At 40.2% G+C, this 19,373-nt stretch overlaps 1 protein-coding gene across 2 annotated transcripts in view; it reads left to right on the top strand.

The window, feature by feature from the left end:
* The window catches only part of SLIT3 (slit guidance ligand 3), a 504,299-nt gene that overhangs the window by 286,044 nt on the left and 198,882 nt on the right, over nucleotides 1–19,373 (top strand). Inside the window, exons 1-2 of one of the 2 annotated variants that reach the window (XM_069869313.1) lie at nucleotides 5,863–6,121; nucleotides 18,017–18,088. In XM_069869313.1, the coding sequence (XP_069725414.1) occupies nucleotides 6,117–6,121; nucleotides 18,017–18,088 (77 nt within the window). In that variant the 5' untranslated portion in view covers nucleotides 5,863–6,116. Of the gene's footprint in view, nucleotides 1–5,862; nucleotides 6,122–18,016; nucleotides 18,089–19,373 lie in introns of those variants that run through there. The other variant, XM_069869312.1, reaches the window with a different exon arrangement.

Below are 19,373 nucleotides of genomic sequence, written 5' to 3'. Positions count from 1 at the left end.
GTAGAAATGCACAAGAAGTTGAAAACTGATGTTAAAATTTCAGTAACAAAAGTGTCATTTTTAGTTGGAGAAGGTTTTCTGCTCTGCTTAGTTTTTAGTTATGTCCTGTGGCAATATATGGCAATAGCAATATTATTGAGAGATACGTATTAGTGTAGCTGTAAGCACGTTTAAAGGTTATTAAATATACCTCAAAGCAAAACACCAAAGAATTCTTCAAAATAATTGTCTAGTATTCCTTATGGTGCATGGCAATACAGTGTTCGTATCCTAGAACAGGACAGATTAGTACCCCAGAACAGTAGATTAGATATTAATCTATAGCTTACTTTCCAAACGTCAAAATTATGAAGCATAGGAGATAAAAGTCTTTGAGAGCTCAGAATTTCACCTTCGGGCTCTTAGGATACATGAGTAAAAAGGACTAATTTCAAGGCGATTCAACAAGCTCAGTCAAACTCCGTAAACCAGTAGTACTGAGTTGAATGATCATGCCATTGTCATTAGATTGGAAGTGCTGGACAGTACTAGTGGTTTTAGGATCCATTTCTCAGTAAGATACAGAACTCTATTTAGCGAGAAAGCCTTTTCACTTATTTCTTATTGTTTGGTCTCACTGGGGTGGGTTGAAAACTGTGTGGTGACATGGTCGTGCCATGTGAACAGGACAGAAAGAATTATGAGTCGCTGTTGGCAGCTTAGGTTGAGTGTTCTCCTTGTTTTATATTGTAAAAGATGTTTTTCCTCCTCTATAATGACAGCCAGAGGCACAGGAGCTTGAACACGTTTTGTTCATTGCAGATTTTCTTTACAAAAACTCCCAAACCCAAAAGATTTTCATCACACCAAGAACTAATCTTAGGAGAATTGCGGAGAGTATTCTTTTAAAGAAAGCAAAGGAGTTGTTGCCGTACGGAGACTTGTACAAAATGACTTTGCGGGTTTGTTTGTTGTTAGTCATGTTAATTGTTGTAGTTCTTTCATATAATATCTCTGAGCATGACACAGTTTCACCTGGTTTTTTGAAACGAATGAGCACTGAGATACCACACATGGGAATCAACCATTCAACTCCGGGCACTTCAGTGTGAAAAATAGTGATAATTCACTCACAAGTAGGACTGAAGAAGCGTGAGTACAGTCAGCCAAATAGCCACAGCAATTTTAAGTTGTAACTGCATTCCAACGGAACCTAAATATTTGATCTTTTAAAAAAAAAAAAAGTTAGTTATTCAGATTTTAAAAGGTAAATATAAGTGAAAACACACTACCCTTCCATCCCTGAAATCCTGAAATGGAAAGGAGTCTGAGCGATTAAAGTTGTTCTAGCAGTGTTAGGATATATACTCTTTTCTCTCCAAACGTTCCTGCCTCGCTCTTCTTCCTGCTCCACAGTAAATGCCCAGAAGCACACAGCTACAAACACCCAGCGCTGGTTCCTTTCGAGCTCGGATTCGGCACCAAGTTGTGCTGTGTGGTACAGAGCGCGATCTGTCAGACCAGTTGTGGACTGCATCCCCCAGTTCTTCTGTACATTGTCTGATACATCCAGTCATTGCAAGCATTTTATGAGTGGAATAGGTTTATTCATGCTTTCCTTTTGCACTCCAATACTCCTATTCTTGTCATAAAGGATTGTGCGTCGTAAAAAATATAGTGATCTGTGTGATTTCTGCTAGCGATGTCATGGATGAGTGTGCTTATAGTACACACCACCTTTTGTCTAGCAAACTTCCAAGAATTTTTCTGAACGCGAATCATTATGTTGTGCTACAGCCAGAATTTAATTATTCCTGGGGTTGTCTTCTGTGTGCTGAACACTCAGTTATACAGCCAGTGTTACTTATTTGCAAAATGCTATTCTGGACATGTCTTAACTAGATAGAAGACTTTTATTTCCCAACCTGGACAGTCAGGGAGTGAAAGTCATGACATAATTCTAAATATATGAGATGTCATTGCTTAATGAAAGCCTGAAAATGCCACACAAATGTGATTTCCTCCTCTATTTTGCTGGAAGTGTTGATTGGTTGAGGTAAACAGGATCAAATTTGAACTCTGTAAATTGTGTTTCTACGACTGTTACCAAAATACCAAAATACAATAATGAAAATGTGATTTCTGTTTAAAATGTTGTACATAGCTGTTTTACTTATGCACACTTAAGTACAGTAAAATTAAAATTATTTGTGTTTGTTTTTTTTTTAACCCAAGGGTATACATTAGCTCAAATGTATGTAAATGAATAAAATGATTTCAAAATCTTTAGTTATTTCATCAGTCAGCATGTGCATAATACGTGTCATTAAAAAAAAACCCAAACCCTAAAGGGAGTAACTATTGGCACTATACGAGTAATTGAAGTATCCTTTTTCACCGAACTGGTAGAGTTTGGCTTTTCTGAGAGTATCCTCAGTTTTCCGTGCCAAGCGTATATCACAGGCAATTGATTGATGCCAGAGGAAGAACAAATTTGGTTTGGCAATTGAGAAATCATGTGCCCAGGGTACAGAGGTATTGGTGGACAAATGATAATTTCCATTTTTCTTTACTCCATTACTTATTACTCTGTCCTGTAGTTTATATTTGCCATTCTTCCTGCCTCTGTATCGCTGTAGGTCTTTAAGGGAAGGAGAAGTGCTCCTGAAGAATCCGTCTGCTGTTATTACAAGGTTTCTGTTATATAAATCAGCTGGAGATAAGATTAACTACCGAATTGCCTTTTTCTGGAGAACTTTTAGCAAGGCACTGTACTCCCAATGGACCTTGGTGAAATGAGATGCATAATTAGCATAAAGAATTGATGGAGGAAAGGCGGGGTGCTTACACGGTAGCTTGATAAGAAATGTTTTTATTTGCTGGTACATGTCGCTGGGAGATCTGGTGCCATTGATGCAGATATGGAACTGAAATCTGAGATAACCTCTGTTCTGTAACATATTACAAAATGTGAGGTTGGAAGTACTGCATAGTGAAAGGAACACTATCCAGATGGCACCGTGGTGACAGGCTCTATATCAAAGACCAGCTGAGATAAAATAAGAGCGGGCAAGAGAGGGCCCCTGAAAATCACTGATGCCTGTTACAGATATAATGTAACTCTCTCTCTTTATGGGGAGAATATATTTGCATAAATTCATTGATCAATGATTTTGCTAATCCTGCAGTATTCCAGGCATGTCCCAGCAAATTGATGAACATTTCTATCAGTCCTCCATGCGGGGGCCTAATTATATTACATATTTAGAAAAGATGGATTTTTCCCGTCCTGGAGCATATGTAGCAGTTGAATGCCGTGCTCATTCTCCTTTCCTGCATCCATTAGGTTGAGGATTTTTCCCTTCAAGAATAGCCTGGAGCTGTGCAGGCTGCAGAACTCACAAGATAAGAGCGGTGCCAGGTTAGAATTATTAGTTTCATGAATCACTGACCAATATGCTTTTTGAGGAAGCCCACTTTTATGGCTCATGGGACGTAAGCCATTTATTGGTGCTGCAGTCACTGCTCCGAGAGACTCCAAAGTCAGGCACAGAGGTTTCTGGCAAACCTCCTCTCCCATGATATTAATTGTTTCATTTGCATGCTCTGCTCGTCCTGTGACCTGCCCTCCCTCCCCTTTGACTAATCTAGTTTCTTCGTCAGTAATATAAAAGATGTAGAACAAGCATTTTGACTGTTGAAAGTCAAATGAATGTGAACGACTTAATCCAGCCGACACTCAGCTGTAGATTTAATGTAGACGTGCAGCTCAACACCTTAACCAAAAGCTGAGCTGAAGACTGTGATGGGAATAAACCTCCTTGCAGCTAAAGTTCAGGTATTGGCAGAGTTCTGAGGGAAAGTAAGAAGTTCAAGATAAATGAGTAGTTATTTTGTGCCATAATTTGCAATTCATTGTTTACATGACACCCCAAAGTAGCTGCATGACGATACTACAGTAGTTAGATATAATTCTGTCAGCATTAATAAAACCTCCTTGGGTGGGAGAGAAGGCTGCGTGCCTGTGTGGCACAGGTTTCTATGGTACCAACACCAAATACACCAGGACAGCCTCAGCCCTTCTCTGACCCGGCTTGGGCTCCAAAGCTGGTGGTGAATGTGGGAGCTCCTGCTTGATCTGAGGTCAATCTCCACAGCAGTACAAAAATGATGATTTCAAAAAATGTATCAAAATGCATAATGGTTGCTGCCTTTTTTTTTTATTGTGTGTGATTAAAGTATCATTTATGACCCATGGGGTGTAAATGGTTTGTCTTTTCCAGAGGTTGCTTTCGCTCCTCTGCTGTGCTGGTAGAACAACGTAGACAAAGGCTCTGCGCTGTAGCCATCCTTTAAACAAAAGAGGATTCCAAAGCCTGGTTTGTCTGGAAAAAGAAAGTAAAATAACGATGGGAGTTCTGTATACCAAAATTCTTGGTCTGTCACTTCAAGCGTTGTTTCAGATATTTAACCTTAAACTGTAGCTGCTGAGGTAAGGTTGCTATGCGTTACTTATTAACAGCATTATCCAATACTTCTAGTTGGGACAATAATATTGTATCTATAGTAAAGTAGCAATCTACACAGTAATATGTAGATAATTAACTTGCAAGTGAAGTTGATAATTGCATCTGCACCTGGAAAAAGGCATAGGTAGAGGCTTCTTCTGATATTAAAATCATATAGTGCCTTTTTTCCTGGTGTTTGCAAGCTCATGCATGTAATGTAAGTATAGATGTGTGAGAGTATGTATGATGAAAAGAGCCCGTCTGTTATGGTTAAATCAGGAAAAATCATTTTTTATCATTTAAAAACAAGAGTATATGATTAATGTAAGTTATATTTTCTTTGCATAGTATATCCAGTTCTGTGCTTAAGAAAAAAGAAAATACAAGAGCTTCATTAAGGATGGAAGTATAAAACAATTTTTCAATAATTTGAAACCAAATAATCATCATTTCTTTGTTAATTTATTTATCGTGAATGAAGCAATTTCATGTTAACTGGTTTGATACTTTCGAAGAGGAATTACGTTTGCTAGGTTTCTCTTCAGGGCTAAATAATACAAATGCATTGTTTAAGTATGTATGAGTGACGGATGGTCGTGCTAACCACATCTGCAGATCCTTAGAAACAAATTTTAAAGCACTGTAAGGTCATCCAGCAACTGTTGCTGTGATACACCATGTTCCTCTTGAATGTTCTAGAGCTACCTCAGAAAATAGCTTGGTCAGATGAAAGAGCATCAAGTGATGTGGCTGCATAAAGCCATCAAGGGACACAACAAACACTACTGCCATTTAGTTTTGAAAACTGCGCACATCCATGCCTTTTGTCTTTAGGGGTGCAAGGTGATGTAAAATATCTGTAAGTTGCAAGTGCCAGGCTGTGGCTGGGATTGGGATTTATCTTGGGGTAAAACAGAACAGAATGGCATGGAAGGCAAGTTGACGGCTGTGATGAAACTGTGTAGGAGCATATGCCAAGCCAGTTCTTTGTTCACCAGATTGGGACTTTAGATTTGCTTTTGCATCTTTTGCCATCAGAATCTTAGAATGTCTGTCACCAGCAATGCTTTTCTGGGGAGAATGGAGGGTGGGAAAGCCCATCTTGTTCAAGGCTTTCAGCTTTGGCCTTGGCTACTGCGATCGATAAAATGCCGCAATGCAGCATCTCTGTGATGACGCTTGAAGGCCGCTGAGAAGCCCCCGTTGGTGCAAGAGGCGGTTGCGGGTTGGGCGGGCTCTGGGGAGGGGGATAGTCCACTCCGTGAGCACCCGAGCTTCTTACTGGCTCCTTGGGCAATTTCAGTGATGTCTTAAAAGGGTTGCGTCCATTTTATCTGCAAGACACCTCGTCTTTCCATCCACGGCTAGGGCGTTAGAAACCAGGTGAGGCACTTCAGTTAATACTTAAGCAGAAACAGTGAGGATAGACAATGGCAGTTATATTTTATTTTGTATATGTGCAGATATTACAGAGAAACAGCCATGTATGGAGAACAATTGACTCCTTTCAGTTAGCTACTTCTTGCGCTTCCTGTAGAATATTCCTGAACAGATCATGAGTGCTTCGAATTTTTTTCAGTGCGTATTTTATTTTGCACTTTTTCACTCTGTGGACTGAACGCAAATGAAATGCTGTGAGTATTTGCTATTCGAATTGTTACGATTTCTTAGCTGTATTGCATATGCGTGCATGAATATAGCAGGCATTGCTGCTTCTCATGGGCAGGTGGTGTTTGGGAGAAATTTAAAAAAATGGGAAGATAGGTGATTTTAAACATTGACCTTTTTTCTTCTGTGATGTACACAAGCGCTGTCTAATGTATTATTAAAAGAAAAACTCAATGTTTAATTCCTGATGGAAAGCAGATCTCTTTTTAGCTTCACCAAGAAACATGTAATTGCCCTTGTCTAGGAGCTATGTCTTGTCTTTGTTCTTTCAAAACATTTCTTTCCTCTTTAGATGTAACTTTTCTTTAACAACTGTTCGTATGTGCAAGGCTGAATTTGCAGAATGTGTATATCACACATTCCCTGTTTCATTTGGGGGGATTTATGTGAGACTATATATCAGCCTTAGTTGCCAACATGTATTAATTGTAGGTAGGTGCGTCGCATACTGATAAAGTATAATATAAATTATTCCACGAATATGGTCTATGTCTCTTGTATTTTGGGGAGGCAATTTTGGCAGCAAAGGTGAAATTTAAAAGATGTGCTCCATTCCTTCCTCTGCTGCCAAAAGCCGAGATTTGCCTTTGTGGTTCTGTGCTGCACCATGACCATAGTCATATTGTCGAAGCTATGAAAGATCTCTTCCCGCTGCCCTCTCCCAGTGGGAATGCCAACAGCCTTGGGAGCTGAAACACCAGGCTCCAGAGGTTAGGGGGCTGCTCTGGCTGGAGGAATAAGGACTGTTATTTTACCTGTAGGACCTGGTAGGTCTGCCAAAGGAGAGAAAAGGAAACCAGGTCGTCTGGCAGCCCGCTCTGTGGATGCCAATCTCTTGCCTCCTAAAAGGGCTCTGTAAATATTCTGCACTGACACCCAGACACTCAGACAAACCGTTTCAATTCATTGTAAGAGCTACTTCTCAAGCAGGTATCTGCTGCATACATGAGGCTTGCCACTTCATCCCTGCGTTGGTCCTGGTGGCCAGTGTGGGACTTGCAGGAATCCGCAGTGTCGCATTGCGGCAGTTGATGAAGTGGCAGCGGGCTGGCACAATGACCGTCCTGAAGAGACTGAGCATTGTCACAGAGCCCCTTACAATGGACGCAGAAGTCTGGTTTTTATCACTTTAGCTCTGAAAGGAGAACTAACTTCTATCTGCCAGTTAGAATAGCTTTGCTATTCCTGGGTGTGTTGCACCAGGTGTGAAAAGGACACATTCGTTATGGTAGGGAAGGCTATCAAAATAGAGGCTTGTATTGTAAGGTTATAGAATTAAATTTACATTGTAGTCTGGGTGGCACAAATTAAAGCACGTTTTTGAAGAATGGTGCCATCCTTTTCTCATCCAAATTTAATTGATTTCTTTAAATTTCTTTTGGTGGAGCCCTGTAAGAAAACCACAGCATGCAGCTGACTGAATACTGAAACCTTTTACCCTGGAAATCGTTGTCATTAAGTGCCTTCAGCCTGAATGAATGGCAAAGTCCCTTACTCCTTTCAAATTATAGAACCGACCATGTTAGTTTGGATTGGATTATGTTTATAAGACTGCTTTAGCTTCAGAAAGGGCTAAACAGAGACCCTTCAGGCAAGAACATGAGAAACTGTTTTCTTTTGCTGAAATACTGATGCGTCAAACCTCGGGTTTGTATGATCTGAGTCTGTCTTGATTCTTTTTTACTCATTCCATAAATACACTCATGGTAGGCTTTCAGACCTCTGTATGCATTGAGAACCCAATCTAGTTTCCATTGATTTTGGCAGGAGTAGACCTGAATCCACAAAGTACAGTACCTGACATGCATGCAGTTGGGTAACACCAAGAGCCATATTGAGTAAGAAACATCTTGGTATACCCTAAAAAAAAAAAAAAGAAAGAAAAAAGTGTATTCATTAATTTATTTTTATCAATTACCTTATAATAAAGCAATATTCTATATTATTACATGCACAAATATTATATTTAATATTATTATATTAAATTTTATAAACATATAGTGTGTTATTAAATATATGGGTATTCAATGTTTATATTAAAGTAATAGAATTCTATTATTAATTTAATTGTATTCATTTAAGAAGTTATTTTCAAATGAAAGCTATGAAACAAAATTTAGATGAGTTGAAATTGAAAACAATTACATCCTGGATCACTGTGGCTTCCATGAAAATCTAAACCTAAGTAAACAGATTGCAGGGACTAGATTCACTTGCAACAGGATTTGCACTGACTTCAGTGAACGTTGGTCAGGTGCTGTGATAACTGCATTTGTTCTTAGTGGTTCTAAGCAATAAAATCAGCCCTGGAAGTTAGTTACCATAGACAAACATCAAAACCACCGTGACGATGTAAAGCATATATTCAGTGTTTGCAGAAATACTTTTTTTAATCTGAGTCAAAAAACGTAGAGAGAATTATGAGTGTAATTGGAAATTAGAGCTACAGCTGCCTTTCCCCATACACAGTGCACGGACAAATGTGTTGCCTTTGGGCAAAGACCTGAGAAAATTTCTTGATTAGGAAAAAAAATAAAGGCAGGGTTTCTTGTGCCATTTTTGAGTTTAGAAAAGTAACTCATAGGAGAATCCTTCATTTAAGAATAAAGCAGTGGCAGGATAAATTCAGCCTGTGTTTCTTTGTCCTTGCACCAATGCTTTTATGACTAAAATTTCCATTCAGGAAATGGACTGAATTTGTATTTTCTGCCTAGAATTAGAATGTCATGGAAAAGATTGAAAAGCTGATGAAAATTTCTCTCAAAAGCTTTTCCAAGTCTCACTTGGCATGGGCATTAGAAAGAATTCTTGTGTGCAGCTGGTACCTGTATTTTGTACAGCTAATAGCAGTGATTTGGTTGCGTGGGGAAACGGATACATCTTTTTGTACGCAGACGGAGGAGATATCCTGAAGGGGAAGCAGTAAGATATTCCATCTAAGATGACATGAATGACGTTTTTGACTTAACATCTAACAAAGTCCACAAGCTGAAGGAACCATGTACCCTCATTCTCTGTATAACTTTTATTACATTTTGGTTTATCTGGGTTCAGATTAGCCCATCTTATTTTATTTTTTTCCATTCTATTATTCTGTTTTCTACTTTATCTCGCTTTAGCATATTTTATTTATTTGCGTATCCATGTAACTGAGTAAAGTAAAGCATAATGATGCATATGTGCACATACAAAATAAACGTCGGGCTAAAGATAACACTAGAAAGGTTTCAGCATAAGTCACAGGACATAAGTCACCAGAACCCTCATTTTTCTTCCCCTTGAATACATACAACAATACAATCTTTGATTGCACAGGCCCGTATCATTTTTTTCTGGCCTCTTAATCATTTGCAGTGATTCCTAGTCCCAATCTCTTTACTCACTTAGCTTGCCCAACCATTTTCTTAGCTGTGGGTCCAATCTTTCCCTCTTGTCTGCTCTTAGCCTCAGCTCCTGACCTCACCAGCCACAGAGACTCCAGCCAAGGCACAGCCACTCTCTAGGGAGAGTTAATGCAGCAATTACAGAATTTAAGTTAATATGCCCTGAACTGATCACTGTGGGCACAGGTGATCACCCTGGTTCTTGCTGGGGGACAGAACAGCCGTTTTAAAAACAGAATTTGTTATTACAATAACCCAGTTTCCCTGAAGCCTGATGTTTTTGAAAGTCATCTCACTGCTTTGAGGGGAAAAAAAAACCAAGCAAACTTGCTGTAAACATCTAGCTTTTATAATAAGCTTAAATACTTAAAATCTGACAGTTACATGCAAATTAAAATCAGCCGCAGAATAGGAAGAATCAAGCAGTTGTAGTACTAAACACTGCTGGCACTTTTGTGCATAATTCCATGTTAAGCTCATTTATATTATTTTTTCATACTTCTCTAAAAAGAACATTTTATTTCCCCTCTATCCTTGAGACTAGTTCTATTTCCGATGTCAGCTTCCCAAGGTAACTGTGCAAGAGCCTCATATGTTGCTGCGGCAAAAGACTAATGCTAGAACAGAAACCACAAACTGACAACTAGTTATTTTTATTTATTTCAGTGGATTTTTTTTGTGTCACCTGGAGACTGTTTAGGAGATGATTTGCCTGGGCTAATGTTGTGTTTAAAAATAGTGCTTGTATAGCGCCAACTCACTTTAGAGTTGGGTACAAATATTGAGACAAAACCCCAGCTGTTATTGCTTTTGCTGCTAATTTGAGGTGTCAGAGCAGAGCTCTACTGCTGTATGTCAGTGAATAAGGCCCCTTGTGAGATCATTATGTTTTCTAAGAGTTGAGAGTAATGGATTAATCAGTGCAGCATCAGTTCCTTTCATTATATGCCCTCACGGTAGTTGTGGGCTTTAACTTAAACAGTCTGTGGGGAGATCAAAGGCTTGAGTACAAGAGGCACTCAGGACTCACCAAAACTCTGAAGAGATCCAGTTGAGTTTTGGACCGTGCCTAATGAGCAAATCTTGAATGCCTTGAAAGTCGAGTGCAAGGACTGTGCTCAGGGATAGAATGCCCAAACCATTTTGCGTTTTCATCAGAGGCCATGAAAAGCTGCAAATATTTAATTTAATGCAAATTCCTTCTGACCTGTGTGAAAAATAGCTCTTTACAGCTATTGAAAATATAGCTCCTTTTACTCTACAGTCTCAAAGTTAATTACAAACATTAATTATGACAGTGTATAAAATTAAGGTCCTGGTTTTATTACTAAAAATAGATTTAGACTCACTCTTTGGAATTGGTAAAATGCACCTGCTGTTAGTTATATTAGGTGGTACATAGGGGCAGGCAGGGGTGTGAGATTGTCACCTCTTGTCCCACCCAAGGGCAAGACTGTTCAGTCCCACACCATTCCTGCCAGGGATTTATTTAGTCTGTTATTGTAGGCTTCCACTGCTGATGACCGCACGCTCTTTATTGGCTCTTTTCTATATTTTGCCTGTTCTTATTGTAAGAAACATCTCCCCTACATCTAATCAAAATTCCTCTTTCTGAAATTTAAACCTCTCACTGCTTTGCCTAACTCTTGTTGAATGTGAGGAACAAAGAGTTTCTCTACTCTTTGCGAGGGCTTTTTATGTATTTGGAGAGAGGCTTAAGAGTAAGTCATATCAATCTTCGATCGTAGAGGTCTACAGTTCTGTAACTGCTAGTGTTAAATTTTGCTACTAGTACAGTCACCCAAAGTCATCACTAATATTTCAGACAGACCCCAAGATCCTCTTCCTTATGTGCATAAATACTGATGGAGGAGTCTAGTCCTGTGTAGATTCAAGGGTTTCATTCCACAGGTACACTGTGAAACCACTCCTGTACTTATTTTCATTTACCAGGACTGCACTCCTCTCAAAAGCTTTGGGGTCTTGGAGAAGTTATCCTTCTGTCACTGCCAGGGCCAAACTGTTGTGTTCCCTTCTGAGTGACTGGCAACTTGCGGGGAGCTGCTCGATACTTTTTTTGCATCAGTTCACCCGCTTCTGAACAGAAATAACATTATCAAGAATACTATTTCCATGAGAGTCATAATTATGCTTGGAGATGCTGTGGTTAAGTCTTAATAAATTTTCCAGTCTCATTTACTGGATGTATAGTTGCACTGGGGATTGGCAGCCTGGAAACCACGGCAGTTGTGGGAGAAGCAGTAATCGGGGAGTATGACGGTAATTCACTCTCGGGACTGTTACAAGCCTGCAGATGCACCGTTTGCAGCTACCCATTGCATGCACATAGATAATAATCTTGCATTAGGCCCAATTACATGGTGTTATGGACACACAACACACGGATTACATACGCAGCCAGCAAACGTCCTGTGATAAAGCACTGGTGTAATTGAAGGAGACGGAAGGAAATGTTCGACTTGTTAGTGCTACCAGTGCTGCAGTGCCCAGTAGGGCTACTCCTCACCAGCCTCTCCTGTTTGCTCTTCTGTTCCGTTTCAGGGTTTTGCTTTCAAAATATAGGCTTAACACAGAGAGAGGCAACTCAGCGCTGTTCTTTCCACAGGGTGTTGAGAGAGTTTGGAGCAGGAAAAGGAAATGCACACTCTTGTTTAACTTAAAGTGAAGCCCATAGACTCGGAGAAGTATGTGTTGCTGCATAAAGCCTTGTGTTTGCAGGATTCCTGCTATCAAATCATGTATGTCAGAACGTAAAAGGCAATCAAATCCACAAATAGAATAAATGAGCTGGTGCCTTTTTAGATCTCTTTCTATGTTTACCTGTCCATAAATGGGTCTGAATATTTCTTTCTAACTGAAAAATTTGGATATGCTGCAACATCCCATGATCAGCCAAACAGGACACAAAAGCAGCCTGGCATGTATCAAAAACCTGAATGGCCGGCACAGCAGACCTCTAGGAACTACTGTAGATGCTTATTAAGGCTTGGGGGAAAGTGTTAATCAAAAATTTAATCTACCATTTAATTTCTCAATTTGATTAGCTGGTTGTGCTAATAAGCTGCAGAAATTGAATGTGAAAGAAAACCAGTCTCTGTTACCATCAAAAAAACAAAGGACGTCTTCAGCATGCGACATGCTCTGTCTTTCCCCTTTCACTTTAATCCATTCAGATTGTAAAAAAAGCATCACTGTGGTGTTGTACTGATGTACAGCTAGTAATCTCTGTGCATTATGAAAATTCCTTGTACTTAGAAAAATGGATGTTTGCATAGCAGCTTTTTCTTTTGCCAGGAATACAATAGGATACAGTCACTTGTTTTAGGCTGAGATGTAGCAAGTGGTATTGTTATCTAAGTGTTACGTGTTTAACAGAAACTCACTCCTCCTATGCATTTTCCCACTTGAAATGTGACTGGAAAACATTAAGACAATTAATTAAGTAATTTCTTCAATATTTTGGATAATTATGTTTTGTTTTATAACTTTTTCTGATGTCATTGCCAGGAGATCCTTTTGGTTCATGTCTAGTACTTACCTGGAACAGAGCGAGTAGATATATTGTAATGAAAGTACTATTATTTCAGATGTATAAGTCACCAGTCGTGCTGATATTCATTATATTTGTAATTATATCATTAATTGAATTCCAAGTAAGAGAAACAAAATCTCTCTGTACTCTGTAATTTACAGAATTGAGAGTGGTTGGTTATTGATCTGACAGCCTGGGATTTCTGCTCTCTGGATTAGTCCAAGGAACATGAAAGGATGCTTAGAGTTACTGGATTTTTAGAATAAAATACTTGCATTATTAGTAGGGTTCGACATTTAAATATTTTCCTTTTTTTCCCCAAAGTACCTTCCATAAAAGTTGTGTGCTAGCATTAGGATTGTTATTCATTTCTGACTCTCATCTAGTCCTGAAGAACCATATTTCATATTCAAGAGGATGCAGGAAAGAGTAAAGAACAATGCATAAATATTACTTAAAAAACACACGCATGCAGTCATTTCTACAGGTTAATGATTTAATGTAATTACATAGAGTCTGGAATTAACAACTCATTGTCAGGGAACTGCGGTAGCCTACGTGAATTTGGAGCAAGTCAGGAGAGAACAGGAATACAACGGCAGGTAGTTAAATTTGCACAAAAAGTTTGAGGAAGGAGATAAGTAATTGTTTTCAAATCGTGACAGGATTGCAGAGCGAGCATTCTTTTCTTTAGAAAAATTGTGATTGGTAGGAACTGTAAATCAGCTTTATTCTTCAGAAGGAAGAAAGCAGTTCCATGCATGCCTCTATCCAGTGTGGGCAACTGGTAGAGGAGCGAGTTAGTAGAGCAGCTCCTCTGGGGTTGTAAATTGAAGTGATTGGGACTATGATAGTTCATACTGGTGGAGGATATTCCACCTCCAAGACTGCTGAGCCCACGTTATGCCTCTTCCAAGTAGTCCTTGGAGGATCCTTAGGACTGTGGCGGTCTGCTTCTGCTTAGCTTGCAGGAACTGACAAGGATCACGGCCCAAGGTGGGAAGTTTGCTGGCATAAATAATATTGTCTGTAACCTGAGGTTGCTGATTCAGCATCTTGGATGTGAGCGGTTTACAGGGAGAGGACATCTAAACCGGGAGGGCAGCGCTATTTCAAGGGGCAAGGGTATATTGGGGTCTGGAAGGGGTGCAAGCTATAAGGCTGGGAAAAACCCAGCAGAATACAGGTTTCCCCATGTGATGTTAAAGGAGTCAGAAAGTTCTGGAAATTTTCTATTCCTCACAGCTTCCTGGTGCTTGTGCATCTCTTTCTATGGATTTGAATCTTAGTTGGATGAAAATGAGTCTTAAAAACTAGTGCATGGCAAAGAAAGCTTTGCAGAGTGCCTCCAGAGCACACCTCTGCCTGAAAACGTCGCCATTCAGAAGCCAAGGACTATCTACCCAGGAGCTGTGTGCTCTGCACAGCCAGAGCAGAAGGGTTAAATTCCTGCAGCTCCATCTGGGCTGTGATGCAGAGGGTTCACTGTCAATTAGTGCCCTTTGCAGTGTTTGGCCTTCTTTGTCTTGAAATAATTGCTGTTATCATAGATGTTTTATTGCCTTCATTATGGTTAACATTTAAATATCAGTGAAATAGTATTCTACTAAGTGTCTGTGCAATAGCTATCTGCTAGAGTTATCCCTGAAATTTGTGTTTAGGGAGTGTATTAGTTCACCGCTGACTTAGGATTCTTAGAAGGAGAATTATGTATTTGTTGATGAATTGTGGGAAACCTTTGCTTATGAGGGGCAAAACCGGAGCCACTGTCATCTGGTATTTTGTGAGTAGAAATACTGCATGATTGGAATAAGGCTTTGTCCGTTAAATAGAAATATTTTAAGAAATTTAAAAATGTTTTTGAATCGTCAAATCAGACGGTAAAGGCCAACCTTTCCGCACCCAGATGAAGAATTGCACTGGAAAACAGGGATGTGTTCTCTACCCTCAGTTAGTGGAGAAGAAGGCTTGTGGTCACGTCTGTTCTGCCTGAATCCAATCTACGTCCTTTTGGAATCAATAGAAAATCTCCCTTGAATTCCTGTGGCTTCCACTGACTCCCTTAGTGCCACGTGTGACGTATTCAGACATCAGCTATGCGTGTGACTTAGTTTTTGTGACCTGACTTTACATGTGGCTTTTATTTATCAGGGGATACCTAAAATCTTGCAACTAAGTGCAAGATTTTTTTTTGTGTAACAGGCAAGTGAGACAGAGGGTAGATTACATTTTTGTGCTTATAGAAAAAAAAATGCTGGTGCAGTTAGAAATTCTGTTTGTGAGCTCTGTTTGATCTTCTTGACATGCATGTGCAAATGCAAATAAAAAAATGATATTGAGGGATGGGTTGTTGATTTATATATGTATGCACCCTTACAAGAGGTTTTGTTCACTTTCTGAAATGGTTCTACGTGCTTGTTTTGTCTGACTGTCCGCAAAAGACTTTGATTTGCATGACTGGTTAAATAAGGTAATCAAGCAGTAGCAATTGTACAACAGTGAGGTTCATTTTGCACTGCATAAGCTGCCGCAATAGAACATTTATGTTGCTATTGTGGCATTAGCAGGAATTCAAAAGCAGAATTTATTAGCCCTACAGATGTACGCTGGTACTCATCATGTTAGCTTCCAGTAAGGCAGTGGTGTGTGCAGACTGTGATGCGCAGCTGACAAAATGACCCGGCTGATGGCCCAAGGAGCTTGCTGCCAGGTTTATTTCTGAAGCTGACAGTGTTTCCCTCTTCATCTTATCCGCGAAATTTATAATAGTCCACGTTTGAGTCTTTGCATATAGCAAAACAGGATGTACGGACGTGTTATTTTGTATACCCATTGCTCCCAATACTTAGCTATGTGTTTCTTGTCCGATTTTTGGCAGCATCGAGTTTTCCTGAGGATCTGGAATGAATGCTACATATAATAATGTAAGCTGTGATGCACTAAGCCTACAGCTCTCATCAGCCTGGTGTGAGAACATGTGTGACTTGACTGACACAGATCTCTGGCAACAGATCCCACATGCCGATTCCAGATTTCCAAAATTTGCTTTCACTGACGTAACTCGCTCTGCTCACGGATTTGGAAAGGAAGGGTAATTTTGCTCCGTTGGTGCAGTTTGCTGTCACGGTTTTGTTATCCCCCAGGCTGGCTCCAGATAGATAAATAGATAGTGCATCCATCTGGTTCAGCGCTACGCTGAAATACCAACAATGATCCCAGTAACAAAGTGGTCATGTTCTGACCTGCTGGGATGCAGCGCAGAGCAACACAAACATGCTGCTGCCAGCATCAGAGCCTGCTCACACACCTCTCCTGGGTGTGCCCGCACATGGTTTGATACCCTGCAGCCTCCTGGCTTTGACAATGTGCATCTGTGTCTTCCTGTGGACCAGAAAAACAGCCTTAATAGGGTATCATCTAATTTAGCTTTAATCTGCTAATGTTGTAGATGATGGTTTCGCCAAGGGATTTCTAGGCAGAATTGTAAAAATGTTTTTAAATTGGCAGATGACCAAGAGGGTTCATTAACATCTGTAAAACTCTTCAAGAGCTTTTGATTAGCTGTCCTGCATAACATTGGAACGACTAAATAGTTCGGGGAAGGGGAAGGTGCCTTCAGGTTGCTTCAGCAAGTATTTTAAGTAATTTTAGGCTGAACATTAGGAAGAAATTTTTCGCAGAAAGGGTCATTGGGCACTGGAACAGGCTGCCCAGGGAGGTGGTTGAGTCACCTTCCCTGGAGGTGTTTAAGGCACGGTTGGACGAGGCGCTGAGGGGCATGGGTTAGTGTTTGATAGGAATGGTTGGACTCAATGATCCGGTGGGTCTCTTCCAACCTCGTGATTCTATGATTCCATGATTCTCTGACGTATACACGAATGCACAAAAGCGCTGTCTTCTGCTACAATGACCACACGGAGTCTAAAGTAGAGGTTGTTCCGTGCTGTGGTGCTTTGGACACCACATTTCCAATGGGCAGCTGCAGGTAGCAGCAGTTCTGGCCACAGTGGGACATAGAGTCGTCACTGGCTCCATCAGTTCTCCTGACAAACTGGGCCGCTGTGTTTGCAGGTTTGCTGTACTTGGAACATTGCAATTATGCCCTGTTGGAGTGCTTTCCATTTCCTGTGCTATCTTGATAAACTTTATAGCTTCTAATTTGCTAGAGAGTCATTGATATAATTAGGAGCCACATAAATGAGAGCAGCACATTCAGCTAACAGTAATCGAGTCAGTTCATTTTTCATAAGGGAATCCCTCCCAGCAGCTGAGATGATTTTCTCTTTAAGCTCTGCTTTGATAGAGCAGCAGAAATCCTTACATGCCTGGGTCGTGACATGTTTTATTACAGTCCGTTCCACTACCTATATATTTTTTTTCATAAGGAAACTTAAGACAGGGTACCCATCCATCCATGTGTTTTCAAAAGGGCAATTTGAGCTGTCTGTCTGTGTCAGCTGGCTGTGTTAACAAGCCTGTGAGAGTCAACAGCTCTCTTCTTGTGTGAGAGCGAGTGCTTTAAGTGCAAAGCTTTCATATTGCAGTGTGTGAGTTTGACGTTCCTCCACTCAAGTTGCACCAGGTTTTCAAGCAAAGTGGCTGCTTAACCAAGAAGGCTGGATATGTTCCAGTTGTCGATAAAAACCCATTTCCTGTATTTGTTGGTACTTTGACGTGGTAAATTGTAACCTTCATCCATTCTTTGGCAGGTGTTGGTTGCTTTGCCCTAACAATATTTTTCATGACTTGTCACAAATTATCTGAGGTATTGGTCAGCATGTCTTACTGCTCATAGCCTGGCAGGTTTATTACCAAGAATTTTAGCAGTGTGTTTCTGTAAATAGTGTGTTGGTGAAGAAATGTAATTAAGCAACCAATCTCTGACGCTCTTTTCTCTCTCTGTTTTTTTTTTCTTCTCCTAACAGCACTCTCAACAATAACAACATCACCCGCATTCCTGTTACCAGTTTCAACCACATGCCAAAGATCAGGACTCTGTGAGTATTATCTTCAATAACGATGATGGTGATGATGATGATGGTAGTGGTGTATGCCAACTCTTTGGATATTTGTCATCCTGTGATAGTCATATTTTGGTCCCTTCCCGACATGAGGAGCTCTCCCTGCTCCCCAGAGGATGACGGCCACTGCCCAAGGCTGGCGCAGTGAGGGCCATGGGCCACAGGGACCCCGCAGTGGGGCAACCCGGGGTGTCTCAGTGGGGATGGGACCTCTGAGGCCAGCCTGGGACACTCACCCGTGGGTGGGCAGCAGCTCTAACGGGACCCATGGCCAGGCGGGATGGGCTGAGACAGAGCTGTAGACCCCACTTGCTGTGCTACCGTGTCACTGGGCAGGAGCTGTGTGGGAGCCCTGGGGCTTAGCAGGGCTCAGGGAGCCCCAGGAGCACTGGTGAGGCCGGATCAGGTTTACCAGGATTTTGCAGTTACCCAGAAATGAAACTGGAGATTTCCCATGGGAAAATCCATAATGTCAAATGTGTTCCAAGCTGGAACATCATCACTGTTGTGAAAACTGCTTGGGTGGATTAAGTTATTTATTTTTTTTGTAATATCTTGTGTTTAAATCCTCTTTCTTCTTCTCAAATTCAAAGTAGTAATTTCTGAAACGAGATTTTTATTTTTTTTTAAAGAACTTGAAGAAAGCTCCTTTCCCAGATACTTTCTGAAAGAAAATGTCACAGGTTCTAATGCATTTTTTAGTAAGAGCTTCTCTTGCGTCAAATCAATTTTTCTATAGCTGGGCACCATTCCACTAGAAAAGTTCTGGTTGGCTTTAGGAGACCAAAATACAAAGGCAATGAAATTTAGAATGTCTGCATTTATGTAACTTAGCCCTAGCCTAGCAAAACCACTTTCTTTAAATAAATTATTCCTTTACATTCCTTTAGGGAGCACGCAACTTCAGGAAAAGTCAGGTTTAAACAAAGCCTCTTGGCTTTTTCCTCCAAAATACCGAGCTCAACCGGGATTTATTTAGTTTGAAAAGCAAAAAAAAAGGGAAATAGTAGCTACCCTGAAAATTTGCTGTGGCACTGAAAAGCTAAAATGCTTGGAGGATGCTACATGCGCATATGTAAAATCATATTAAATAAGTTAACAGAATGGAAGAAAAATGGCTGTTAATTCAATCTACATCAGATAATGTCTGATTTAAATTTACATTGATATTCATAGATCTTCATGTAAGTAATTAAATGGAAATTACATGTTTGTCTTTTAGAAAAGAATGGATAGAGAAGATAAAGGTTAAAGTTCCTGG

Source organism: Phaenicophaeus curvirostris, chromosome 15 (genome assembly GCF_032191515.1).
Source record: "Phaenicophaeus curvirostris isolate KB17595 chromosome 15, BPBGC_Pcur_1.0, whole genome shotgun sequence".
NCBI classification, from domain to species: Eukaryota; Metazoa; Chordata; class Aves; order Cuculiformes; family Cuculidae; genus Phaenicophaeus; species Phaenicophaeus curvirostris.
The sequence above is the reverse complement of the archived record's forward strand: the minus strand, read 5'-3'. Positions and strand labels throughout refer to the sequence as shown.